At 46.8% G+C, this 26624-nt stretch overlaps 2 protein-coding genes across 2 annotated transcripts; one reads left to right on the top strand and one right to left on the bottom strand.

Moving 5' to 3' along the window:
- Positions 1 to 9902: 9902 nt before the first annotated feature.
- Positions 9903 to 18783, top strand: LOC142007064 (cystatin-A-like). Its single transcript, XM_074983592.1, has 3 exons — positions 9903 to 10012; positions 16644 to 16745; positions 18565 to 18783. Exons 1-3 carry the CDS (start codon positions 9947 to 9949, stop codon positions 18688 to 18690), a joined length of 294 nt encoding a protein of 97 aa, XP_074839693.1. The 5' UTR covers positions 9903 to 9946; the 3' UTR covers positions 18691 to 18783.
- Positions 18784 to 23284: 4501 nt separating this feature from the next.
- On the bottom strand, positions 23285 to 24915 carry LOC142012101 (cystatin-B-like). The gene is made up of 2 exons (XM_074991946.1): positions 24805 to 24915; positions 23285 to 23413 (listed from the first exon to the last, which is right to left on the bottom strand). The coding sequence occupies exons 1-2, from the start codon at positions 24913 to 24915 to the stop codon at positions 23285 to 23287; spliced, it is 240 nt and encodes a 79-aa protein (XP_074848047.1).
- Positions 24916 to 26624: the final 1709 nt, after the last annotated feature.

Raw genomic sequence — 26624 nt, 5'->3', positions numbered from 1 at the left:
CCTGAGAATCACATGGCTATTGCATGGTGTCACTGCAGGGGAGAATGGCTTGTTTGGGGCCCGCAGTGAACAAACATACAGTGGAGTTTTCCCATCTCCCCCTTCAGGGCACTAACAGCAAGTCAACCTACGGGAACACTTTTGTCTTGATCCAGTGGCCCCCTGACAGTGACCAGTCTTCCCACAGTTTTGCACTTAGATCTTCTTCTTAAAGGGGCGAGTTTCTCTGTGACACTCACTCTAAGGACTAAATCACAGGGACCTCTTTGGCTACGTTGACACCAGCACCTTCCTTTTGGAAGGGGCATGGTAATGAGCGAGGTGGGAAGATGCTAATGAGGTGCTGCCATGAATATGCAGTGCCTCATTAGCGTTAGGACAGCTGCGCATGGTTTGAAGGTACCGCTTTGGATCATGCGTCACCTGTGTAGCCGGGGCCCTTCTGAAAGGACCCCCCAGACTTTGAAAGCCCCTTATAGCTATTTAGTTTTGGGAAGAAGGGGCTTTTGAAGTGCAGGAGGTCTTTCCGAAAGGCTCCCTTCTACACGGGTGGCACGTGATTCAAAAGCAGCACTTTTGAATCACATGTGGCTGCCATTATGCTAATGAGGCGCTATACATTCATGGCGGGGCCTCATTAGCATCTTCCCAACTCGCTCGTTACTACGCCCCTCCCGTCAGCAAGGGGCTAGCGTAGACGTAGCCTTTGTAATGAATTGATTGAACAAGCATAAGGTACTATGGCTATAAGATTCAGTTCCCCACTGCTCTGTACCTTGATGAAGTAATTCATTCCAGCAACCAACTGTGTTTTATACTCAACAGCCGTAAAAACATCAAACATCTTCCCTTCTTTTTCTTCCACATGTTGCTTCACCTTAAGAAGGAAACAAAAGAGAACCTTTACTACTTATTCAAGGCAGATGTGAAGTCTGGAATCCATGAGCTCCACTGTTGGTGGCTCTACGACATGGTACAGGTCACACTTTCACAGTATCTCTAGGTCTGTAGCTCGTCATGTTTCTCAAAAACATAATGGTTAGAATAAGAGATGTTCCAGGAAGCATAATGGTTAGAAGAGGAGATGTTCCAGGAAGCATAATGTAACAGAGATGGCAATTTCTTGCACTATTCCCTAAAAACCTGAGGCTAGGGCTACGCCTAGCTCGACATAAGTTGCATTGCACAAACTGTGTAACTTATTCCATGGCATTTTAGTTTGAACTCCCCCAGTAATGCTCATACGAGGTTTACTGGGAACGCACCACCGTGCTTGGAAAAGCCCTGCTGTTTTGAGTGCGGTGTTTGCCCATGCGGTTTCTGTTTCAGGGTACTAATGTTATTTCTTCTGCCTGAGTCTCAGTCTCTCCTTCTGAGTGGCGGGAAATGCTTGTTGACCCACCTATGCAAGGTGCTTTGAAGTCTACAGCTGATATTAAAAAAAACCAAAAACCAAAAAACCACAAACACTGTGTCAAACAGACGCACCCATTCCTCTTGGCACCGAGGGTTCTCTTTGGTTCCAGATTTCTTTTCAAAATTAAAACCTGTTATGGACACACGGAGGGACTCAGGTGTTACCACACCTCTGCTGTGTTTCTGATTTTTATGGCAGCTCACCGTGATCCATGAAGCCTGAGTTAGGCACCCTGGTTCCCTTTACAATGAACTGCAAGAACTAGGCAGCTTAGACCGAGAGCCGCAAAAAGCCAGCACGCTAGGCAGCGAGTGGCCCAAGCTAACCGAGGCTGGCTGATGTGAACAACAGAGGTATACCAACCTCCACCCTTGTCAAGGAGATAGGGGCCTCAGCCTGGGCTGCAGGGATTTGTCTTTCCCTGCTTAGGGATGCCCAAACAAGACCATGCATTGGTGTCAGGTGCCTGAATAGGTTCTCATGACAATCAGTTTGGTACTCGTGTGTCTTGTTCACACAAAACGAGGGCAGATCAGTGGTGGTAGGAGGGGGCCAAACTTTTCAGTGCACTCTTCACCGCGCTCATGTGGGATGCAGCAGATGTAGGCTCACTTGCCTCCTCTGCTTAACGGGAAGAATGGAGGCCCTTGTTTAAATCCTGTTAGAACCAGGATCTCATTTCCTATGGGAGTATAAGTGAAGGCATCTTAAGTGTAAGACTTTTGAAGGTCTGTTTAATGGGTCTTTCAGAGTACGATACCTGCTACTTATGACTGACGATAATGTATAAAAAGGGTTATAAAGTAACAAGGGGTTTGAATTTCAAAGCTTCTTTGATCACTGACTGAGGCCGACAACCCCTTGTGAGCAAGGAATTGTTAGTCCCATTTTTCAGAATGGAAAATTGCAGTACAGAGAGAGGAAGTGACCTCTAATATCACGCACAAAAGCAGTGGTAGAACCTGAAAGAAGTCACACATTATGTAGAGTTAATTAGAGAAAGTTAATTAGTCATATTTGATTATTCATTTATATCCGTTTATATTTGTACAAATTTATATCTAGTTCTGTTATAACTGTAAAATCATTTAAACAAATCCAGACTCCATATTGTACCAGACTCCATACTGCATTCTGTAAGCTCTCTTGGGGTTGAACCCTTGCCTAGTTAAGTAACTAGGGTGTAAATTGTAGAATTGTATTAGATGTGTAAAATTGCTCTTTCAGGCGTTGTAAAGTTGAACTTCCAGGAGTTGTAAAATTGCTCTTTCAGGCGTTGTAAAGTTGCTCTTCCAGGAATTCTGTGGTAAAGTTGCTCTTCCAGGAATTCTGTTGTAAAGTTGCTCTTCCAGGAGTTGTGTTGTAAAGTTGCTCTTTCAGGAGTTGTAAAGTTTCTCTTTCAGGCATTGTAAAGTTGCTCTTCCAGGAGCTGTGTTGTAAAATTGCTCTTTCAGTAGGTGTAAAGTTCCTCTTTCAGGAGTTGTATAGTGAAATTGCTATTGTATATACTGGTTTTTGTGCAGTGGGTGGTTTTTGCTCACAGCAGTTGGGAAAAATGTTGAGGAAAGCACAGTCTAAAAAGATCAGACGAGGAAAGCAGGAGACCCTGCCTTTCATACAAGAGCCCACTCCCTTCACACAAGTTTTACAAAGGGTCAGGCACAGTCCCTGGGCTGAAGGGGGCTGGCAGATGTTTGCAGTGTTCCAGATTTAGGAGACAGACTGGCACAGTACACAGTCCTGAACAAACCCACCCTGACCAAGAGAGATTCAGCAGCAGTCTGGCTTTTGTGGGAGGCGTGCAGGGATTCACACTCCCGTTCAGCTGCTTGTCGGGAGGACAATGCCTCCCCGCACGAAAAGCTAGTTCATATGGAAAAGGAGGCACAAAGGTGGAAAGTGATAGCGACAGGAGCACAAAGTCAGCTAGACCCCCTCAGGGAGGCAATCAGAGAAGCAAAACAAAAAAAAAAAGATGAGAGGGAGAAGTTGGAGAAAAGAAAAAACTAGAGAAAGAGACAGTTTCCCATCAGATCTTGTGTGCAGCAAGATGCCCTCTGTTGAAGATCCAAAGGCGTGCTTCAGGAGGAGTGCGAAGAAGATCCCAAACAATGTCGGAGCAAGCGCGCATCCTTGTTTGACGTCGCTCCTGATTCTGAAAGCATCCGATAACACGCCGTCAGATTGGATGGTTCCTCTCATGGTTTCGTGGAACGACTGGATCATCTTGAGTAACCGTGGAGGACAACCTATCTTGTGGAGCAGTTTGAACAGACCATCCCTGCTGACCAAGTCAAAAGCCTTGGTCAAGTCAATGAAGGCTATGTAGAGTGGCTTTCTCTGCTCCCTGCACTTCTCCTGCAGCTGCCTTAGAGAGAAGACCATGTCAACGGTAGACCTCTCTGCGCGGAATCCGCACTGCGATTTGGGTACACTCTCTCAGCAATCTTCTGGAGTCTGCCAAGGATGACGTGAGCGAACAGTTTACCATTGACGCTTAGGAGGGAGATTCCACGGTAGTTGTTGCAGTCGCTTCTGTCTCCTTTGTTCTCACACAACGTTACAATGTTAGCGTCATGCATATCCTGTGGAACCTTGCAAGGCTGAAAGCTAAGTCTAAGGTGCGAGAAGTCCTCATCAGAGACATGCTGTTTGCAGACGATGCTGCTGTAGTGTCTCACACAGAAGACCAGCTTCAAAAACTGCTGGATCGGTTCTCCAAAGCGTGCAAGGACTTTGGGCTTACCATCAGCCTAAAGAAGACGAACGTACTCGGTCAGGATGTTGCTGAATCCGCATCAATCAGCATTGACAACTATACGTTAGAGGTTGTCCACGAGTTCATTTACCTCGGGTCCACCATCACTGACACCCTGTTGTTGGACACTGAGCTAAATAGGAGGATCGGAAAAGCGGCCACAACTCTATCCAGACTCAGCAAGAGAGTGTGGAATAACAACAAGCTGTACACTCACACCAAAATGCAAGTCTACAGAGCCTGCATCCTCAGCACCCTCCTTTATGGCAGCGAGACTTGGACCCTGTGTGCCTGCCAGGAAATAAGGCTGAATGTCTTCCACTTGCGCTGCCTCAGGCACATCCTTGGAATACCATGGAAGGATAGAGTTACCAACACCGCCGTCCTCGAGCAAGCTGGAATCCCAACCATGCACACCCTCCTCAGGCAGCGTCGACTCTGCTGGCTTGGCCACGTCCACAGGATGAACGATGGAAGGATTCCAAAAGACATCCTGTATGGTGAGCTAGCCTCTGGCAAAAGACCTCCCGGACGCCCCCAGTTGCGTCACAAAGATGTCTGCAAGAGAGACCTCAGACAGGTAGACATCGAGCTGGACAACTGGGAAGAACTAGCAGACAACCGCAGCAGATGGAGGCAGGGGTTACACAAGGGCCTTCAGAAGGGCGAGTTGAAGATCAGAGAGCGAGCAGAGGAGAAGCGAGCACACAGAAAGCACAATAAGGACTTGCCAGACACCCACTACATCTGCAAGAGATGCAGCAAGGACTGTCACTCTTGTGTGGGTCTTTACAGTCACAATAGATGCTGTAAATGAAGTCCTCAATTGAAACTTTAAAGGGCGCGATCCGTATTCTATGCAGACTGAAGGATGCCTACTAGAGAAAGAGAATAAAATCTTGCAGGGCTGGGCAAAAAAGCTAACCCTAAAGCAAAGCCAAACACTCCCTGCTAATCACAGCCGCTGTGAATCACTTAGCAAGCACCTGAAACAAAAGCTGGAATTTGCAAACCGCCAGACAGTCGCAGTAACAGCAGGCAAATGGGATTCTGATCCCTGTAGTGATACCCCAAATTGGGAGGATGCCCCGTGGGAGTCTAATAAAGTGTGGAAAAAAAACCAGGGGGGGTAACCATTCCAAGCCCCAGGGTATGGTCGCTGCTGTCACGAGAACCACAGTATCCACAGCAAACACAGCTGAAGGGACAAGTACAGCTACTACAACTGTCCCTGTATCAGCTGCTGACCTCCAAGTGATGACAAACATGCTTGGACCCCCTTTGCAGGGAAACTTTCTCCAGATCCCTTTTAGGTAATGCCCTCACCTGGAATCCTGCAGGCAGCAGATCACCTCCCACTAGATTGTTAACCAATTAACAGTTTTGTTTCTTTTTTCTTTTCTTTTTCCTTCTCCTTCTTCTCTTTCTAATTGCGCATGCGATAGAGGGAGAAAGAGTCCCAAAACCAAAGCTTAAAAGTGTGGGAACGCCAATTCACAAAAGTCCATCCCAGAAAAAGATGAGCCCACAAAATAAGGGATGGCTTTGTCTGCTTGTGGGGATTCTCAGCACGAAGCTAGTTAAAGCAGTCTTGGAAAAAAATGCTGTCCTCCTTATAAATCAACACCTAAGAAACAACTCATTCCCTGAGCACCAGTCATGGATCCCTACCAGTGACCCACTGACCCTCATAGAACGGCGTAATAAAAATACTAGCCAAATTCTAAGACTTCTAGGGGATACCCAGGTGTACGCCTGGGTAGGGGAAGTTCACCTCACAGACACTGCCAGGGTAAAGAAAAACACTGGGCCATAGAAGTAAAAATGGAAGGTCTTTTGGGGGATACAATGTGGGTTACAAGTTACCCACTACTCCCATATGAGTGGAATGGGCTTATGAAATCAGGGACCGTGGTCACTGTGATTGTAGGATATTGCCCAATACCTAGTGGGCAAAAATCAAACTTATGGTTTCCAAACACTTGTACCAAAACTTGGGACACTAACTATACAGTTATAAGGGGAACCCCAGTAAAAATCAAAAAGCCTAAATTGTTTAAAACTCAAATCAACCCAGTAAAAGTTTTGTTCAACCCATTACTAGTAGAGGTAAAAATTAGCATGAACTGAACTCAATTAAATGTGTCTAGAAGAAAACCGAAATGTTTACCTTACTCCCTCCCTATCCTGGCGGCCTGGGTAAAGACACATCAGCCCTCCTGTGCTGGAGCAAAACAAGATGTGGCAGATACCATTTTGGGAGGAGTTGTTTTTGGGACAGGGATTATGAACACTGAATGTAGAGGTGATCAAAAACAAGTTAAGCACCTTATCACAGCTACAACATAGTCTTATTCAAAAGCAGGTGCCCACCAGTATTGATTTGGTCCAACTAGGTTCAGGAAACTTAAAAGCTAGATGAAACATGTGGCAGTGGCTGAACACTACCAACTGGTTGCCTTATAAAAAAGAGGTGGAATTAGGGAATAAAACTGCAATAGCCATTGGGTGTACTAAAATGCAGATTCTCAGCTCGGCAACACTTGACCGTAAAATGTATTGGGTATTATCTGGAAATATTAAGATTTTAGCACATCTCCTGAAACAATGGAAAAGATCACAGTTTAACACCTACAGGTATAAATGGATACAGTATGTCTCCAGCATAATTTAACCTGATTTACTATTTGGCGAAATTGTTGTCAAAGTTGCTCACCGGCAGTCTGTGGAGACAGAGCTGTGGAAGGTGAGCCCACTCCCAATACTGACAGTGGGATCCTTCTGCCTTCCCCGGGCTGTGAGTCAGTGGGCTGGGAGAGAGGACAAACGATTGGGTACTCGAGGGTGTAATGAATGGAGCCCTCGGAAACGGTGCGATAATTCCTTTTCAGTAACACACACACCTTTAGGTCATTGACAGAATGCCCCATTCCATTAAAATGTTGACTAACTGGTTTGTGGATCTGGAGTGTTTTGATGTCTGTTTTGTGCCCGTTGACCCTTTGTCTAAGGGAGTTAGAAGTGTGTCCAATATACAAAGCATCTGGGCATTGTTGGCACACGATGGCATATATGATGTTAGTAGAGGAGCATGAGAAGGTGCCCGTGATTCTGTGAGTAACATGGTTAGGTCCAGTGATGGTATTTCCAGAGAAGACATGTGGACAAAGCTGGCAGCGGACTTTGTTGCAGGGAAAGGTTCCAGGACTGGTATTCCTGGGGTATAGACTGTGCCTGTTAGTGAGTGTTAGTGTTGGTCACGTATTGCAATGGTGTCCAGCCTGAGCTGATCTAGCTTTAATTTCTAGCCATTGAATCATTTTATCCTTTTCTCCAGTAGACTGAAAAGTCTAATGTCAGCAATTTGTTCCTCACTCCTGGGCTCTGGGCCTCTGTTTAGTCCATTAGCCCCATGGCCAGGATACCGTTGCCCCTCTTGAGATGGTGCGGGGGAGATAGTGGTCTGGGGAGAACCTGGGCCCCACCCACTCGTTCCAGGTTCCAGCCCATGGGCTCTCTGTGCCTGCTAGTGGTGGGGAAGGGCTCCCCTCGTCATGAACACCACAGCTCTCCGCCCTGGGCCACTTCCCCAGATGATTCCTCCCCCCTACTATCTCCTCCAGTTAGTGGCAGCAGTACGTTCTCCCTCCTGGATTGGCTCCTACTGCATGATCAGTCTGTTCTAGCCATACATTAAATCTCAGGGCCCTCTGGGCAGGGGCCTTAGCCCCTTGCGGCTGAGCACTTCTCTTCTGTGCTGTGCTGTACTTCTAGAAGAACCCCTTTTGCTCCTCTTCTCTGGCTTTCTATCCTCTCCTCTAACACGCTCCTCACCTACTGGGCAAAAGGTTCTTTTAAAAGCAGGCTTCAGTGGGACCAGCTAGCCCCAGTTGACCCAGGGCAGCTTCCTCCCCACCGTCTTTGTCAAGTCTTTATAAAATAGCTCAGTCTCTTCCTCCATACTGTCCGACATGGGTGCATACACCTGAATGACTGAGATGTTGAACGGTTTTGCTTCGAATCACGCGACCATCATTCTTGCACTCACTGGTATGAGACAAGGAGATCCAATATCGCCAAGTATCTTCATCACACATCTGGAGAGGGCGATGGACAAGATGAAGGAAGAGGTAGAAGGGATATCTGTGCACGAGAAAAGAATTAACAACTTGAGGTTCGCGGATGATATAGTTATCATTGAGGAAGATGAGGAGAAGCTGGTGAAAACGGTGCGGGTGTTAAATGAAGAACGGAAGTGATACGGACCGATTATGAACATCAAGAAAACAAAAACAATGGTATTTGGAGGTAAGGAAATCGGAAGGAAGATCAGTGTGGATGGTATTGAACCAGAAAATGTAGAGAAGTTCACATATCTGGGGAGCAACATAATACATGACCTAGACTGTAAGAAGGAAATAGTGACTAGACTAGCGAAAGAAGAGCGAGTTTGAAGGCGATGGATGAGATCTGGAAAAGCAAACCAATTAGCTTATGAACGAAGCTGGGCGTCTGGAAAACGTATGTATTCGGCAGCATGTTGTACAGTTGTGAGACATGGATGATAATGAAAGATTCGAAAAGAAGAATATTGGCGTTCAAAAGGAGTTGTTATAGAAAGATTCTGAGAATAGGGTGGATGGAGAAGGTCACCAATGCAGAATTATATAGGAAGATACAGCCGAAAGAGAACCTGCTGCAGAAGGTTATAAAAGAGAAGCTACAACTATTTGGACGTATTTGAGGAATGAACGATGAACGAAAAATCAAGACTCTAGTATTCGGCATAATGGGTGGTTCGAATAGGAGAGGCAGACCCCACAGAGAATGGATAGATGATGTGGTAGATTGGTGCGGAGCTAGTCTACAGAAACTAAGCCAGTCTGCACTGGATAGGGAAAGATGGGAGGAAATAGTGAGAGAGGCATCAGACACCAGCGGGTGCTGAGCCCACGGTTATTGATGGTGGTGATGATGATGATGAGCTTCCTCCCCAGCTGCTCCCACTTTGCTTGTTTGCCAGCCCCGCTTTTTCCGCTTGTACTCACCCCCTCCCAGCCCTACCCTGTCACAAGAGAAGCATTCAAGAAATTATGTAGAAAAAGGAAATGTTGTTCCTGGCGTGAAATTAAAATGTGATTAATTGCCAAATGCACGTAGGTTTTGCAGAAAGTCTGGTGAAAAACTCTACATGCAGAGTCTTTTTTGAAGGTGGGTCTTATTTCCCCCAGTAGAAAGCTAAAACACAAGCCAAAGAACAGCTTAGGGTGGTAGCATGTGCCAACATTTTTGTGATGTGTTGAAATGTTAATGCTAATATAGTACTGGGGAAACAATTGGGTGTGGCTCAGTGTTAAACAATCAGTTCCGGAAGCAGGCTCCTAAGCACAAAGAGAGCATCACCCTCTTTACGGGTGTTGAAACAAGTGATGAGTCAAGACATTGCCAAACCAGCCTGAACCAATTCTGGTAACTAATAGGGGTTAGGGGATTATTTGCTTTTTGCTTTCCTGGTCTCCTGAGAGCACTATAATGTCACATAATGGTTGTTGAAGTGCTCTTTACCTTACTAGTAACCATGTGACAGTGTTGTTTTGGTTTGTTCCTTTCTTCCCTCCTTTCCCCTCACAAACCTAATGATGGTAAACTCCACCTATATAAATCACATGACTGTGTGACTATATAACACCAGATGCCTGGCCATTCTTGATCACATTTGCTCTAGATTTTGCTTGTCAGTGTCCAAACATCCTAAGAGGCTTTTTGCCGCTATGATGCGAGGAGCCTATTCAGAGGTGAAGCTGGCAACTCCAGAAGTTCAAGCGATTGCTGACCAGGTGAGTTGCATCCAATGAAAGAAGCAAAACAGACACTAACGGTAGAAAAGTGTGTGTCTTTAAGGCAAATGCTGGAGAGATGATGGAATTAAGCTAAACTTTATTTTAAAATCTAACATCCAGCATTGCAAATGAAACCCTCTTGACTGATTCCAAGTATGGGGCATGGAAAAAATTGCTTAAGAAGCGACTACAGCCCAGGAAATTCTTAGATATGCCAAGGTTGGATGGGACCAGGTAGTCTGATGATTGTACAACACCAGTGTAGACCTTTTCAATCTTTTAATCAATGTAGTGAGGCCATGTTAATTTTGTATTATTGTTTTAGTATTTTAATCAAAATGCCATGTGATACCAAGTACACTGCCATACAGCAGGATGGCACATCAGTTGTGTTACCTTTTATCACCACTTTTATAATCTCATCTACAAAGATACCAGGTTAGTCAGACAGGAACTATTTTCCATATATTCACACTGATTGTCATTAATATACAAATGTCCTTTAATTCTTTATTAATCAAGACCCATATCAGCTATTGCAGTTTCTTACTCAAGATCAGAGTTAGATTGGCAAGTCTATGATTACCCGAATCATCCCATTTTACTCTTTGAAAGGTAGATCAGAAGACTGAAAAAACAGATAATATGCTCTTATTTTGTCTTCTGGAAACTCTGGGAAGCTGGTGGCTGTAAACAAACTTTAAGGAACCTCGAGAAACACATGATAAGTCGTTGTCTGGCTACGTAACATCACGCCAGATAATGGATGTTGCCCAACGAGAGAGCTGCGGATTAGAGCGGTTCAGCTAGTAGCAAAAATAGCCGTGTTCTCTGTCTACACTGGAACTGGTGTACTTGGAGTAGTGGAGCTGCACGGGCAGTGAATTAGAGGTCCCATTTGAGCACCCAGAAAGTCAGGCTTTTGTTCCTAGTGCCAGGTCTGCTACTAGAGCCCCATTGCCAGAGGGCAGAGGAGGGGGATGGGTATTTCAGTATCCCTGGATGTCACTATTTTAAAAAACAAATTACCTTCTGAGAGTCCAGCGGCTTGTTAGATCCTGGAAAATCTTGGATTTTAAGGGTCTAAGAAAGTGCAAATGGGCTTCTTTGTCAGTATTCTGCTCTGGTTTGTAACTTGGGTCTTTCCAATAATGATTTAGGGTCCCTTGAAGGGTATTTGGGCTTGTGGAGCTCGGACAGGGAAATACTCGGGGTTTGCCTGGCTCTGTCATGGACTCCCTGTGTAACCCAGGGCAAAGCACGGCACCGCTTTGTGCTTCAGTTTCCTTGGCTGTAGAAGGGGGTCACGGTGTGTGGGATAAAACTCCCTTTCCTCAAAGGGGGACTGTGAGGTTTAATTCATGTTCGTGAGACACACTGAGGCTGTGTCTACACTAGCTCCCAACTTTGAAGGGAGGATGGTAAGTCGGGCGTCTGGAGATTATTAATGAAGTGCTGCAGTGCAGATACTGCACTTCATTAAACTAATTCTCCCCTCATGGCAACTTCAAAGTAAAGGGCCTTTGACGTGGCCCAGGCACTTCGAAGTACCGGCGAGTGAGTTGCGGCTACACACGAGCCAGTACTTCAAAGTTCAACACTTCGAAGTTCCTGGGGGCGGGGGGAGAATTAGCTTAATGAAGTGCTACATACGCACCACAGCACTTCATTAATAAACTCCCGGCACCCTGCTCACCATCCGCCCTTCGAAGTAGGGAGCTAGTGTAGATGCAGCCTGAGCATCTTGTCCTCCAAAAAAAAAAAGGCACCAGAGGAGGACAAAATACTAGTGCTGTGGTGTGCGCACACTGTAGAAATGTAACCAGCTCTGTTCAAGAAAATCTTGAGAAGCCAAGATTGAGCTTGCATCCACCCTGCACCAGAAATGAGGCAACGATCCTTAGTTTTCAGTGTATGCAAAGATGATCAAAAGGTGATTCTCCTTTCACGTGCAGAGGGGTAAATTGGGGGGTTAAAATGTACCTCCCTGTTAACTAAGGGCAGTGGGGCCAAAAGGTATATATGAGACTGAACTGCTCTCAAGAAAGGGTCATGCACTTGGAATGATTTTACAGCAGCAGCTCCCAAGCAGGGGTCTGAGCCGCTCTTCCCCAGCCCATACCCCCGGAGGGCTGAAAGCAGGTTTCAGGGGGCTGCCAAAATACACCAGAGAACAGGGCAGCATTAGATGTGCCGGGGCACTGGGCAGAAGGCTAAAGGGGTGAAGCCCATGCGCCAGCCCCCAGGGCTGAAGCCAAAGCCTAAGCAACTTAGCTTTGCAAGGCCACTGTGGCATCCGGCCCCAAGCAATTGCCCAGCATGCGGCTCACTGCCACGAGCCCTGGCTTTTAACCTGGTGTACGTGACTCAAAACAGTTGCTGGGGCACAGGTGGGCTGTGGAATTGTTATAGCGTTTGTGGTGTGCGTGTGTGTTGGGGGTGGGGAGGTGGTAACTGAGAAAGAAGGCGATTGAAAACCCCCTGATTTAAAGCACTTGCTTGGTTGGTGAGCTTGAAAAAATGCGAACAAGAGTATTCACAGTTCTTTATGTTCTAAACGGTAGAACTCCTGCCTCGTGCTTGGAGCAGGAGAACACTCCCGAGTGCTGGGTTCCCCTTTCTGGCCCCGCCGTTGCATGTGATCTGTGTGAGGCAGATTTTGAATAGCATCTGGTATTTGAGAGTCAGCTGGGATCTCTGTGATTTCATTAGCAACCAACACTACCTGACCACCAGCCTGCCGATGGGAACACTGATGTTTTGCCAAAAGTGCTCCAGAGAGACGAGGCGTTTAACCCTGATTGCCTCAGCACCTACAAGCCACTCCTCACCTGGCCCTCTGCCAGCATGAATCTCAAGCAGAGGTGTGCGCTTCTCTCCAGCCCACCAGTCAGTCTGCGGCCCTGCTCATTCTGCACTCCCTGGTCTCTCCATTTTACCCTGATTAGCATAGCCGGCTCTCCGCTCTGCCTGCTGGCTTCTGAGGCTCATTTGCTTCGGCACTTAGATCTCCCCGTGCACTGCAGGAGACGCCTGGGTGCTGAGCTCAGGGCTGCGAATGCTGTCAGTCAAGAAGACGCCAATGAACCTCTGAATGCTAGTCCCCAACAGCCCTATGCACTTCTGGGGAGGTTGTCTTGTAACACTGCTGACCCCTGAGCGTGATGTCCAGTGGAGCCCTAAGCCTAGATAAGCCCAGAAACAGCAACCCAGAGTCCTTTGGTCAGGACTGGATTACGCTTTACAGCGCCTAGTCCCACAGGGGGTAGGCAGGAGCGGAGGACAATGAGCTGTCTGGCTGGGAGCGAGGCAGCTGTCTGCTTGGCCTCCCTTGACGGGAAGGGCCCTTCCAGTAAATAAGGGCTGGGTAAATAGCGCTGGGAGGTTGGGAAAGGGGAGGGTGGTAGCGTGTATGTCTGAGACAAGGACATCTGGGGCTGACAAGACACTTAGAGCAACACTTCCGATGCAGCGGAAAGCCTGGGAGTAGTGTGGGGAAGCTGCTGAGAGCAGCAGAAAGGGAAGAGGCTGTGGGAACTGGAGGAACGAGTTCTCCAGTGCAGGGGTGGTGGGGTGCTGGGAGGAATGTCGAGATTGCAGCATTTGGATCATGAGCTGGGCAATGGGGAAGCCGCTGCTTAGGGAGGGGAGCTCCATAGCCCGTGGCCCCCACCACCTATACACCACCCCTGCCCTGCCCTGCCCTGCCCCACCCTCACCCGTCTCCCCTCATCACTTCTAGCCAAAGCCCTGAACCCAAATGTAGCAAATGACATTTGGTAAAAGCCATTCTTCTCTCATTTCTTTCTAAAGGCAACGGAGCCTGTTTTCCACTGCAGTGCCAGCTTGAGAAGGCTGGACATACAGAAAGCCTCTCATTAAAAGTCCTACAGTTGGGACTGAAAATGTCAGTGACAGTGTTTTGTAGAGTCTCTGAAGCGTTAGAGACTTCTTTCTAATCAGGGTACAGTGCTGTCCTGCAGAATAGTGTGGGAAATAGTACGGAATACATCATGCAACTGGTCTCTGTTTCACATTGGCTTCATCAGTATTACTAGGATGATGTTATATTTGTACGCTGAAGCTTTCAAAAATCATAATTCCAGATTATTACGTATTTAACACATAGGAGCAAAGACATTAATTTACATTAATCAGTCAGAGTGGTTTAATGGCTTCATCACCAGGTTAACTGCTTTTAGAAAAGGGAACATAAATTTCTTTTATGTGATCTCCATAACAATAGAAACTCATTTGTGCAGCTTTTGGGAAGAAAAGGGGTGTTGTCCCTTTGGAGGGAGAGTGATTATAGCAGGGATGGACAGAAATGACAAGAAAACTTTGGAAGCAAGTTTTTTTGTGTTATAGTAATTAAATGTATAATTTAGACCAGGATAGTCTTTTGAAGAATTTACTTTCAAAAACTATGTCTGAAGCCCCAAGCGTTTAAGGCTTGAAGATGTACACCTTGATTGTGCAGCTAAAAAATCTATGCAAAGATATTTTTTAAAAGGTGATTGTATTGTCTTCAGCAACAAAGTACGAAAATATTTAAAGCAACTGTTAAACTACAACCCTGTGGACTAACTGGTTCTGAGTAAATATGGAGTGCACAGCTGCTTTTGTCAGCACATTGTAAGGTTCTTTGCATAGGTGCCACCACCTGGAGAGAGACTTGCATTTATTGCTTCAATTTGGATTCTCTCGATACCAGTAGGAAGAAGAAAAAAAAGGATTTTTAGCTAAATAGTTTAAACTGTCTTGGGGACTTTTTTCATCTCCCTCTGGCTAGAAGGGAGCTTCTACTTGGAAACATACCAGCAGCTTGGATGGCTCATTCAGTCCTTTGGTCACAGCTTCCTTTGTAGAAAGGTTACTCCAGAGGTCAGAAGCAGGATAGAAAACAGGAAGAGAAACTGAAGACAAAATGGAGCAGATGCACATGACTGTTACACTTCTTTGCCATGAGGCTTGATTTCCTCTGTTCAAAAACAGAAGCTGCCCAGCACATGGCCTGGAAGACTTAGGCTGCGTCTACACTTGCATTGCTCTTTCCAAAGAGGCATGCAAATAAGGGCAATTGAAAATGCAAACGAGATGGAGATTTACATATCTGGCACCTCATTTGCATATTCTTTCAAAAGAAGAAAACCAGTGTAGACGTGGCTCTTTCAAAAGTACACCCCGTCTTCGAAAGAACCCTTCTTCCTTTTTTTATGGGAAGAAGGATTGTCTCAAAGATGGGGTTTACTTTCGAAAGAGCAGCATCTACACTGCTTTTCTTCTTTCCAAAGAAGCTCTTTTAAAATAATAGGCAAATGAGGTGTGAGAGATGTAAATCTCCACCTCATTTGCATTTCTGATTTCCCTCATTTGCACGCCTCTTTCGAGAGAGGAATACAAGTGTAGACGCAGCCTTAGAGTTCTTTCTGTAGGCATACCCCCGTGTGCCTTGCTGAGTCCTGGGGTGTAATCCTTGCCATCTCTCAGTGGGTCAGTTGTATAGCTCTTGTCTCACGTGGGCCATCAACCGGGTCAGGCCGTGCTAAATGCCAAATTATTTGGGGGTGTCGTCCAGGTACACAGCACACGTTGGGGAATACAGACATACCATTCGTATAACTTACCGTACAAAAACAGAAATGAGATTATCCTACCTGACAAATTACATTTTCGCACACGCCTTAGATGACCTCGCCAGCATAACCCACTGCACGTTTACACTGTTGGTATTCACAATATTTTGACATGTCCTTCAGAGTCCATACAATGACACATACTGAACAGTCTTCTGTCTTCAGTCACAGACAGGCTGATTCCTGCCCATGTGGTTTTGATGCTCAGCTTGATGGTTTTTAACTTTTTTTTTTGGGTTGAGGCCACGGCAAACTGACTAAAGCAACAAATACTCCACCGACTACACCTGGCTGAGTCACAACTTTCTCCGCTTGAATTAGCCATCCCTGGGCAGTATTATTCCCTGGTGACTCACTTTTCCCTCCAAGGCCATAAGGGCATAATTTTCAATACATACTTAAGGAATAATGGAACTGTATCACCCATATGCACAGCTTCCAATGCTATGAATACTGATTGATATGTTACAGGTTTTACCACAGCCCGCCCGTGCCGTGAAGTACCATGAAAGTCATGTGGCAGGTATAGTGACCTGTCCAAGTGGAGACAGGAGATGCTTGTTCAGAACCGTGAAACCTTTGCCAGTTGGTGCTAACAGGCCACAGTGTCACACTGATTTAAGAGGAATGTGATGGCAAACTGGAGGTGCTGCTGCCTCCTTCCAGAGGGAGCTGGGCCAGGCAAACGCTGAGGTCGGTGGATGGAGCGGGGTTTTGGAAGGAGATGTTTGCGGAGAGCAAGTAAAAAGTGGCTTTCTGGAATGTCCAGGCGGCAAGAATAGTTTTGACAGGGCTGTGAAGCCCAGGAAACAGGACTGGAAGAGCTGAGCTGAGCTGAATTACTTAAAAAGCAATGCCCAAAGAGGGGACATGCTATATGTGACATATCAGTCTCTGCACCTTCTTTGGGCCACTACAAAGGGGAAACTGAGGCACAGAACATCTGATGAAAAAAGCTCATTGCAGTCTAACGCTTTTTTCTCCCTTTATAGGTGAAGCCACAGCTGGAAAAGAAGGAGAATACAACATACAAAGTATTTGAAGCCTTACAATATAGGACGCAGGTTGTTCATGGACTAAACTATTTAATTAAGGTCAGTATTCAACAAAATTCCTCCCTTCTTCCATTCTTGCTGACATGTTTTGCTTGAAGCAGGTGAAATTTTGAGTGCCTTAAAGGCAGATATGCAAATAGTGAGGAAACAGTGCAAGAAACGGTTCAATATGACCTGCACAAGCGGGAACTGAATGGCTTTTCCTTTGGCCCAGGTGTGCGCCCTTGCCACCGGGCTACGGGTCATAGGGACATTTGTGCTCTTTCTAAAGTTTCTGTGGCGTCCGAGCACTCTTACTGGATCTGGGCCTTCAGTAAGATGGCAGGGCAACACCTAGGCTAATGCCACTTGGGTGGGAGAGTTGGGGGGACGGTCCAGATGCCTGTTGCAGAAAGTAGGGTGCGTGGCCCCTGGCAGAATTTCAGGCAAGCAGGGGACTCCAAACAATTTATATGCTCAGAGGGGGGCAGTTCAGTGGGAGGTTTAAGTTACTCTGTACTGAAATGTTGGGCTTCAACCCCCCAGTTTGGGCTTCTGAGTCCCTTTGTCAATCTGGCCTGGAAACTCTCATCACAAGCTAGCTGGGCAAGGACACTGCGCTCTCAAGGCCTGTGAGATGTATTGACCTGACTTAGAGCCCACAGGCCAATTTACCGTAGTACTTGGACATTCTCCGCCCTGCAGAAATAGCAAATAATTGGAAACTTGCCAAGGCCCCCTCAGCCCTAGGAAATAAAGACTTTCATTACCGTAGTCCCTCGAGTTACATAGAGGTTATGTTCCCAGGCACTCTCACATAACTTGAATTTTGTGTAAGTCGGGGGCAGCTTTTTCCCCGGTGGAACGCATGTTCTGCAGCCGGGGAAGCAGCAGGAGCACCTGGAGCTCCTTTTGAAAGTCCAGGTCTTGGGAAGGCAACTGGGGAGGGTTAAGCCTGGCAGTGGGTTGGAGCCATGGAAGGAGGTCGGGGGGTTACTCCTCAGGTGGGTTAGGGCTGCATGGCGGGGGTGGGGGTGGAGCTGAGCCAGGGCTGTGCGGCTTTGCAGGGGGGTGGTTGAGCCAGAGCTGTGCATGGCTCGGGGGTTGGAGTTGAGCCAGGTGTGGGGGTGGGATGGTAAGTCAGAGCTGCCCAGAGGGTGGTGAGCATGAGCCGGGGCCGCATGGGGAGTTTGAACCCCTGGCCCTGCAGAGCCCTGACAGTGGGATTTTGAGTTGCGCTTAACTCTAAATTGCACATTTCCAGGGATTACTGGAATGTGTGTGTTTGGGCTGGGTAGAATATATTATAAATCAGGGAAGCCTGGCTCCACTAGGCTGGCCCTCCATGGCGCTCCACCCAGCGCTGCTGCCAGCGAGCTGTGCAAAATGAGCTTCACGGGATTACAAATGGCGTGCTATTTGCATGCTCCCAAAGCTCATTACCATAGCCCCCTGAGAGTTTGGCACTGGCGAAGCAGGGGCTGGCACTGCAGAGGCCATGTGGATATACCTGTGCCAGCTAAATCCCCGTCACCCTTCCATTATCCCTCAAACGTTTTAAGGCATAAGGAGTTACAACTCCCAGAGCAAGGAGTGGGAGTGGCAGCTTCTTATGGCAGGGCTGAATTTAACCTGGTGAGTGCAAAGATAACGTTTCTATCTCTGCCGTGCATCACAAACACCCTAGTTTGGGCACAGAGGCCTGTTTTAACTCACACACGTATTACGACACAGACCTGGTTAAGCATATAAAATAATAGCAGGTGTGATATAATTTTTATTCTCTGGCAGTTCCAAGGTTCAGCACTACAGCGCTCCAAACCATCCTTTTATTAGACTCTGCTTTGTCCATGGCTGTCCTGTTCTTTGTGTCTTTCAGGTCTGCATCAGCGAAACTGAAGATCAATGTGTACACTTGATCGTGTACGTAGCCCTGCCCCAGGAGCCCTCTCTTACTGCCTATCAGCTTGACAAAACCAAGACCGATCCACTGGACCCTTTTTAATGCTTGGAATGGGCTCATTCTACAGAGTCCCAGCTCATACTGGCTGTGCCAAGGCATGAATGAAAATAAAATAAATCTGATTTTACACTTGTGCTCCCATATTGTGTATCTCTGAAGGGTCTATTCATTCCAACTGCTGCTAACTTACCAGGGGCTCCCAAAGAAGTGTGTGGGCTCTATACAAATACCAGTGGTTCAGCACTTCATCTGTCCCAAACAGGCCAGAATCTGTTTAGCTAGATCACGAACTCGACGGTCCCCTTTCTCCCAGCTTGCTGCTTTCAGCTAATAATGCTTCTGCACCAAACTGGAAGAGTTCTGCCGGCTCTGCCTCACGTGAATCTCGGTGCACAACAGACACCTCTGCACACAACCACCACGGAAAGTCACAAGAGAAAAGAATCTACTGTGAAACCCTCACACATGCATTTCTTGCTGACCCTCCGAACTGCACACAACAGTCTTCGGCCCTTCCAGAGCCAGGGTGTGCTGCTGGGGTTCAGGGCTTCAGCTTCACCACCAGAAGGTGCCTGCTGAGACATCCGCCTCCCCTGGAGAGAAGCCCTGAGACCCCCACCGCCACCCCCACTGGGCACAAGCCCTGAGACTCCCCTCTCCCTGCAGCAAGGCAGAGTCCCACCTGCCCTATGGTCTGGTGGGTGGAGAATAGGGTGCATCTGGATGGTGGGTGGAGGAGTGTTTGTGAGCCACAGTTTGGCCACACCTGCATTATAACAGTATTGCACGGGGTATAGTCCCTGGACTCCAACTGCCAGCTTAAGCGCAAGCCAGTCGATAAAAGGAGCAATACTGTAGTCCCTACTCATGATAACTGTGTCAATCAGCACACTGCACAAGTCCCTGACCTCACCTACCAGAAAGAATTAAACCCCCCCCCCCCACATAATTCACACAGAAATATAGACACTAAAATATTTTCCCAAACAGCTCTTTTAAAAATAACTGGGGGGGGGTGGGCGGGAAGAGAGGGGTAGGGGCAGGTGTGTCTGATGAAATGGGAATGGCTTGGTGGGCAGTCAGGGTCTGCAAGGGGAAGACTCCCCACCTCCTTTATAATTCTCCCACCTCCCCCAAGCAGAGTTAGTCCAACTTCTCCCACCCCCACCTAACAACCTAGCAGGTTTAGCCCCATGCTCCTTGCTCCTCTCTTGGGCTCCTCACCCCAAGTCTCTTCACGGTGCTGGAGGGGTGGGAAGCACATTGGTGTAGTTTATATCAATTACTCTAATTTGGTGTTAATATCCTTAGTAAAGGCTTTATTTGTGCAAAATAAAGTACAATCCCAAATCTTATCCTTTGTCTGTGTGTTGCAGACATACTCTGACAGGTACTTTGAAATAAATTACCAAAACAATTGAAACTGGCATAATTATACTGTCACCCTAGAAAACTCACGTGGTGCTACTCAGGTTCTATAGGGCAACACCCCGGGGGTATGAGGAGTTCAGGTGTCACGATAGGGGGCTCAGGGAAGGAGGCTCAGGGCAGCTGATGGCTGTTCCCCAGGGCTGGCTGACTCTGTATCCAGGGAAATTCACTGCCCCTTAGTTAAATCCGTTGTTGTTAATGGATTTTTCCACTATATATTTTTTTAAAGTACTTTTCCTTGACCTATGAAGAAAGGCTGAAAGAACTGGGCTTGTTTAGTTTGGAAAAGAGGAGATTGAGGGGGGACATGATAGCAGTTTTCAGGTATCTAAAAGGGTGTCATAAGGCAGAGGGAGGGAACTTGTTTTTCCTTGCCTGTGAGGATAGAACAAGAGGCACCCCAGCCCTTTTACCAATTATTTACACTGGGCTTGATGATAAACGTGTTTTTATTAATCATAAAAAGTAAGATTAAAGTGATTGCAAGTGAAAACAGACAGCTCAAAGTGAGTTTATGAAGGTAAAACAAACACACACCACAAGCTTGTTACATGCAACTTCTAACCCTAAATGTCTGCTCTTACCTCCGGCAAAATACTTCAAGCCAGAGTTCATCTTCATTCTGGCCTGGGGCTACAGCTTTTTTCAGAGTTAATTAGAACTCTTTGTTTTCAGTATTCTTCATGTGGACCCTATTAGGGTGAGTGAGGCAATTTCAAAGGCCAGCGGCAGCGAGCAGTGTCAATTTCGAAGTGCCGCAGCTGCCGGCATTCTAATGAGGCGCTGAATATGTATTTCGGCGCTTCATTAGTAAACTTAAAAATGGCCATTTCCATGGCAGTTTCGAAGTTTTGGGCTTGTGTACACGTAGCCATTGAAACACAACATGCTATATGGCCTCCATTCTTTTTCTACTGTTTCCTTTGAAAGGCCTGCAGAGCAGGTGACCCAGCCTCCTTGGGCTCCTCACAGAATACAGACTAGTCGCCACTTCAGAATCTGAGCTGGCCATGAGTTCAGTCTTACCCTGAAATCTCATTGAACCAACAAATGAAATTCTTTTTTCATACTTGTGTTAATCCCATCAAATGGGGTACTCTCTGTTCAATGCTAAGCGCCAACATGCCTTTCTTTCTGACGACATCTGACCACTTGTTGTTGGGTCAGACTCTGCCTCTACTCCCAGCCCCCCGCAATCAATCTTGATCAGGGGCTCTCTCACACACACTGTTATTGGGACTGTGCTGTGCACACCCAAACCATCTAAGTGTCCACTCCCTTGTTTTTTCATTTTAGGATGTTACTTTGAGCACGCCTCGAACACACTTTTAGGCTGTCTTATCTAAGATGCTCATTATCTCAATATTCCAATCTTCTTTTTGCTGTCCAGTACTGAGTGCCAGACATTGACACTGGAAGGACCACCACTTTGTGAACTTTCCCTTTCAATCTTCCTGTCACATTCTGCACCGCTCTCTTTCCATTTGTCTCAGGGATTTATTATCTAGCTCTACTTTTGCCATCCATCGCCCCAGATTTTCAAACCCATTTATTTAAAATGTTGCATTTTCAGTCACCTGCCAATCTAGTTTCAAGGATAATTCTTCAGTGTTCACGTTATTGAAATTGCACACCATAGACTCTGTTCCCCTCTGCCTACTTTGAGCTCATGGCTCTCCAACACATCTGTCCATTCATCAAGATCCTCTTCTTACTGCCTAGAATGTCATTTTCAAACATGTACAAAGATGCTTCTTTCTGTACGTTTCTTGTGAGGGTTTCTAGGACCAGGACAAACAAGAAAGGGCTCTATGCTGCTGCCTTATGTACTACAACCTTTAATAACAGTTCATCAGTTTCAGCACTAGAAGTTGTGGCTTTTGGCGTTGCACCTACCTACATGGCTTCAACAAGCCATACAAAGTTCTGCACAATTCCACCCCCCCCACCCCGCAACCAGATGGCCTCCCCTGGAACGCAGCCAATAGCTTTTATCCAGAATGAAGAACATAATATAGACATTTTTCCTTCTGCCCTAACCAATTCCAAGGCCTGCTGCAAAATAAAGACGGTTGGCAGCTGGTAGAAAAAAAAATGTGGTACTGTGTTCTTGATTCGTTTCAGGACTATGAGGGGTATTGTACAAGTGATGCACTGTGCCCCCACGCAACTGTGGTAGAAAATTGACTAGAGCTATGGTATAATAGCTAAGAGAACAGAGTGAACTCCCTGCTAAATACATTCTGTAATTTCCCTTTACAAGGGCTTTTGATTAAGATCTGGTAAAGAAGCAATTTTACATCTGACATGAGCTCTGCTGTAAACTATATTTTCTTGTGCAGGATTTGATCACCCAGGATGCATTTCTGTTTCCAGCAACTAAGATTCTATTTCTTTTTACTTTGTCAAGTTCGCTCCAGTTGCGTAAACCTCCATCCTTAGTTCCCGAACAACAAGATCCAAAGAACAAACGCAATTTATGGTACATAACACATCTTCTAATCCTGCTAGAGTGGTAAGTTCTCACACTGCTCTCAATCACACTTGTATTCTTTACACTTCCTTTCTCTTTAGCTTACAAGAGACTCTGGATTTTACACTAGCCTAACTCCATTAATTTCAATGGAGCTACATCTCTTTTACACTAGGGCTGTGTCTACACGTGCCCCAGACTTCGAAATGGCCATGCAAATGGCCATTTCGAAGTTTACTAATGAAGCGCTGAAATGCATATTCAGCGCTTCATCAGCATGCGGGCGGCAGCAGCGCTTCGAAATTGATGCGCCTTGCCACCGCGCGGCGCGTCCAGACGGGGCTCCTTTTCGAAAGCACGCCACCTACTTCGAAGTCCCCTTATTCCCGTGAGCTCATGGGAATAAGGGGACTTCGAAGAAGGTGGCGTCCTTTCGAAAAGGAGCCCCGTCTGGACGCGCCGCGCAGTGGCGAGGCGCGTCAATTTCAAAGTGCCGCAGCTGCCCACATACTAATGAAGCGCTGAATATGCATTTCAGCGCTTCATTAGTAAACTTCGAAATGGCTATTGCATGGCCATTTCGAAGTTTGGGGCACGTGTAGACGTAGCCTAGAGTGACAGTCACAGTTTTAAGAACATTTTCACTCTATTCACTAACATAGGAAATGTCATGTTATAGCCTAAGGAAAAAAAAAACACGAAGCACTAAAGCAGCTCTTTCAAGGAGGCCCCCTAAAAGTAAGACAGCTCATCGTGCTGAGTCTTGCTGCTCTGATAACTGGTGAGGCTCAGTGGTTTGTTCTCATGAGGAAGGCTTTTGAAAACCCTCAGGTGAAAGAACTCATCGTTGCCAACATGGACCTGAAAGGTAAGCAGAAAGGGAGAGTAAATTCCATGGGATAAAAGCCTTCTAGGGAATGGACATTTTCGCATGTGGGTTTGGGGGAAGGAAATGAGAGCAGAGGAGGGCCTGTCTACTTGCTGGGGCACAGATGAGCTCATTTCCTGACTCTTTCACTCCAAATACATGGATTCAAAATGCACATAACTCCTCACTGGAGGCAGGCAGGGAGAAGCGGCCAGAAAACTGACCTGCCCACCATGGTCCTGCAAGCAGGGGGGACCTGGGAACCAAGTGGCAGCGCCACTCTGGTTGGCTGGTCTGTTTCCCAGCTCCTGCAAGCCCAGGGCAGCCAGGAACGAGGCAGAAGCCTGGTTGCCTGTCCCCTACCAACTTGTGCGAAAATTTGGGTTATGTGGGGGGGTTGCAAGAACACAACCCCCATGTAATTCAGGTGTTTACTGTATTCATTGTATGGCTCTGAGGCAAGTCACTCAGGGACACAAAGGCTGTTTCTCATGTGTAAAGTGAGGATAAGGATACTCATTTAGCCTGGCGGTAGAAGAGGTAATTTATTAATGAGACTGAAAAGCTCTAAACGGACCTCGGACTACAAACACTGAAACACCTTCCTGAGAATCACATGGCAATTGCATGCTGTCACTACAGGGAAGAATGGCTTGTTTGGGGCCCGCAATGAACAAACATACAGTGGAGCTTTCCCATCTCTCTCTTCAGGGCACTAACAGCAAGTGAACATATGGGAACACTTTTGTCTTGATCCAGTGGCCCCCTTGCCTGACAGTGACCAGTCTTCCCACAGTTTTGCACTTAGATCTTCCTTTTAAAGGGGCGAGTTTCTCTGTGACACTCATTCTAAGGACTAAATCACAGGGACCTCTTGGGCTACATTGACACCAGCACCTTCCTTTTGGAAGGGGCATGGTAATGAGCGAGGTGGGAAGATGCTAATGAGGTACTGCCATGAATATGCAGTGCCTCATTAGCCTTAGGGCAGCTGCGCACGGTTTGAAGGTGCCGCTTTGGAATCACGCGCCGCCGGTGTAGCCGGGGACCTTCTGAAAGGACCCCCGGACTTCGAAAGCCCCTTATTCCTATTTAGTTTTGGGAAGAAGGGGCTTTTGAAGTGCAGGAGGTCTTTCCGAAAGGCTCCCTTCTACATGGGTGGCACGTGATTCGAACGCAGCACTTTTGAATCGCATGTGGCTGCCATTATGCTAATGAGGCGCTATACATTCATGGCGGGGCCTCATTAGCATCTTCCCAACTCGCTCGTTACCATGTACCTCCCGACAGCAAGGGGCTAGCGTAGACGTAGCCTTTGTAATGAATTGATTGAACAAGTATAAGGTACTATGGCTATAAAATTCAGTTCCCCACTGCTCTGTACCTTGATGAAGTAATTCATTCCAGCAACCAACTGTGTTTTATACTCAATGTCGAAGTAGGGACCGTGTAGTCGTTGCGCGTCCCGCAACTTCGAAATAGCGGGGTCCGCCATGGCGGCCATCAGCTGAGGGGTTGAGAGATGCTCTCTCTCCAGCCCCTGCGGGGCTCTATGGTCACCGTGGGCAGCAGCCCTTAGCCCAGGGCTTGTGGCTGCTGCTGCGGCAGCTGGGGATCCATGCTGCAGGCACAGGGTCTGCAACCAGTTGTAGGCTCTGTGTATCTTGTGTTGTTCAATGCAACTGTGTCTGGGAGGGGCCCTTTAAGGGAGCGGCTTGCTGTTGAGTCCACCCTGTGACCCTGTCTGCAGCTCTGCCTGGCACCCTTATTTCAATGTGTGCTACTTTGGTGTGTAGACGTTCCCTCGCTGCGCCTATTTCGATGTGGTGCTGCGCAACGTCGAAGTTGAACATCGACGTTGCCAGCCCTGAAGAACGTGTAGACGTTACTCATCGAAATAGCCTATTTCGATCTTGCTACATCGAAATAAGCTATTTTGATGTTGGCTTCACGTGTAGACGTAGCCACACTGTGTCAAACAGATGCAAAGGGTTTTCTTTGGTTCCAGATTCCTTTTCAAAATTAAAACCTGTTATGGACGCACAGAAGGACTCAGGTGTTGCCACACCTCTGCTGTGTGTCTGATTTTTATGGCAGCTCACCGTGATCCATGAAGCCTGAGTTAGGCACCCTGGTTCCCTTTGCAATGAACTGTAAGAACTAGGCAGCTCAGACTGGGAGCCGCAAAAAGCCAGCATGCTAGGCAGCGAGTGGCCCAAGCTAACCAAGGCTAGCTGATGTGAACAACAGAGGTATACCAACCTCCAGCCTTCTAAAGGAGACTGGTGCCTCAGCCTGGGCTGCAGAGATTTGCGGGATGCCCAAACAAGACCACTCATTGGTGTCAGGTGCCTGAATAGGTTCTCATGACAATCAGTTTGGTACCTGTGTGCCTTGTTCACACAAAATGAGGGCAGAGCAGTGGTGGTAGGAGGGGGCCAAACTTTTCAGTGCACTCTTCACCGCACTCATGTGGGATGCAGGAGAAGTAGGTTCACTTCCCTCCTCTGCTTAAGGGGAAGAAGGGAGGCCCTTGTTTAAATCCTGTTAGAACCAGGATCTCATTTCCTATGGGAGTATAAGTGAAGGCATCTTAAGTGTAAGACTTTTGAAGGTCTGTTTAATGGGTCTTTCAGAGTATGATACCTGCTACTTATGACTGACGATAATGTATAAAAAGGGTTTTAAAGTAACAAGGGGTTTGAATTTCAAAGCTTCTTTGATCACTGACTGAGGCCGACAACCCCTTGTGAGCAAGGAATTGTTAGCCCCATTTCGCAGAATGGAAAATTGCAGCACAGAGAGAGGAAGTGACCTGTAATATCACACACAAAAGCAGTGGTAGAACCTGAAAGAAGTCAGGCATTACGTAGGGTTAATTAGAGAAAGTTAATTAGTCATATTTGATTATTCATTTGTATCAGTTTATATTTGTACAAGTTTATATCTAGTTCTGTTATAACTGCAAAATCATTTAAACAAATCCAGACTCCATATTGTACCAGACTCCATACTGCATTCTGTAAGCTCTCTTGGGGTTGAACCCTTGCCTAGTTAAGTAACTAGGGTGTAAATTGTAGAATTGTATTAGATGTGTAAAATTGCTCTTCCAGGCATTGTAAAGTTGAACTTCCAGGAGTTGTAAAATTGCTCTTCCAGGAGCTGTGTTGTAAAGTTGCTCTTTCAGGAGTTGTATAGTGAAAT

This window comes from Carettochelys insculpta, chromosome 1 (genome assembly GCF_033958435.1).
Source record: "Carettochelys insculpta isolate YL-2023 chromosome 1, ASM3395843v1, whole genome shotgun sequence".
Taxonomy (NCBI): domain Eukaryota; kingdom Metazoa; phylum Chordata; order Testudines; family Carettochelyidae; genus Carettochelys; species Carettochelys insculpta.
Note: the sequence above shows the minus strand (reverse complement) of the source record. Positions and strands in the feature narration are given on the sequence as shown.

Bases quoted from the DNA above. Each gene is read 5' to 3' on its own strand.
- LOC142007064 (XM_074983592.1), top strand. From the start codon at position 9,947: ATGATGCGAGGAGCCTATTCAGAGGTGAAGCTGGCAACTCCAGAAGTT. The intron at 10,013-16,643 runs GTGAGTTGCATC...CTCCCTTTATAG, and splicing joins TTCAAGCGATTGCTGACCAG to GTGAAGCCACAGCTGGAAAA. The intron at 16,746-18,564 runs GTCAGTATTCAA...TGTGTCTTTCAG, and splicing joins GACTAAACTATTTAATTAAG to GTCTGCATCAGCGAAACTGA.
- LOC142012101 (XM_074991946.1), bottom strand. From the start codon at position 24,915: ATGGCGGACCCCGCTATTTCGAAGTTGCGGGACGCGCAACGACTACAC. The intron at 23,414-24,804 runs GTACAGAGCAGT...CTTACCTTTCAG, and splicing joins GAATGAATTACTTCATCAAG to GTCCATGTTGGCAACGATGA.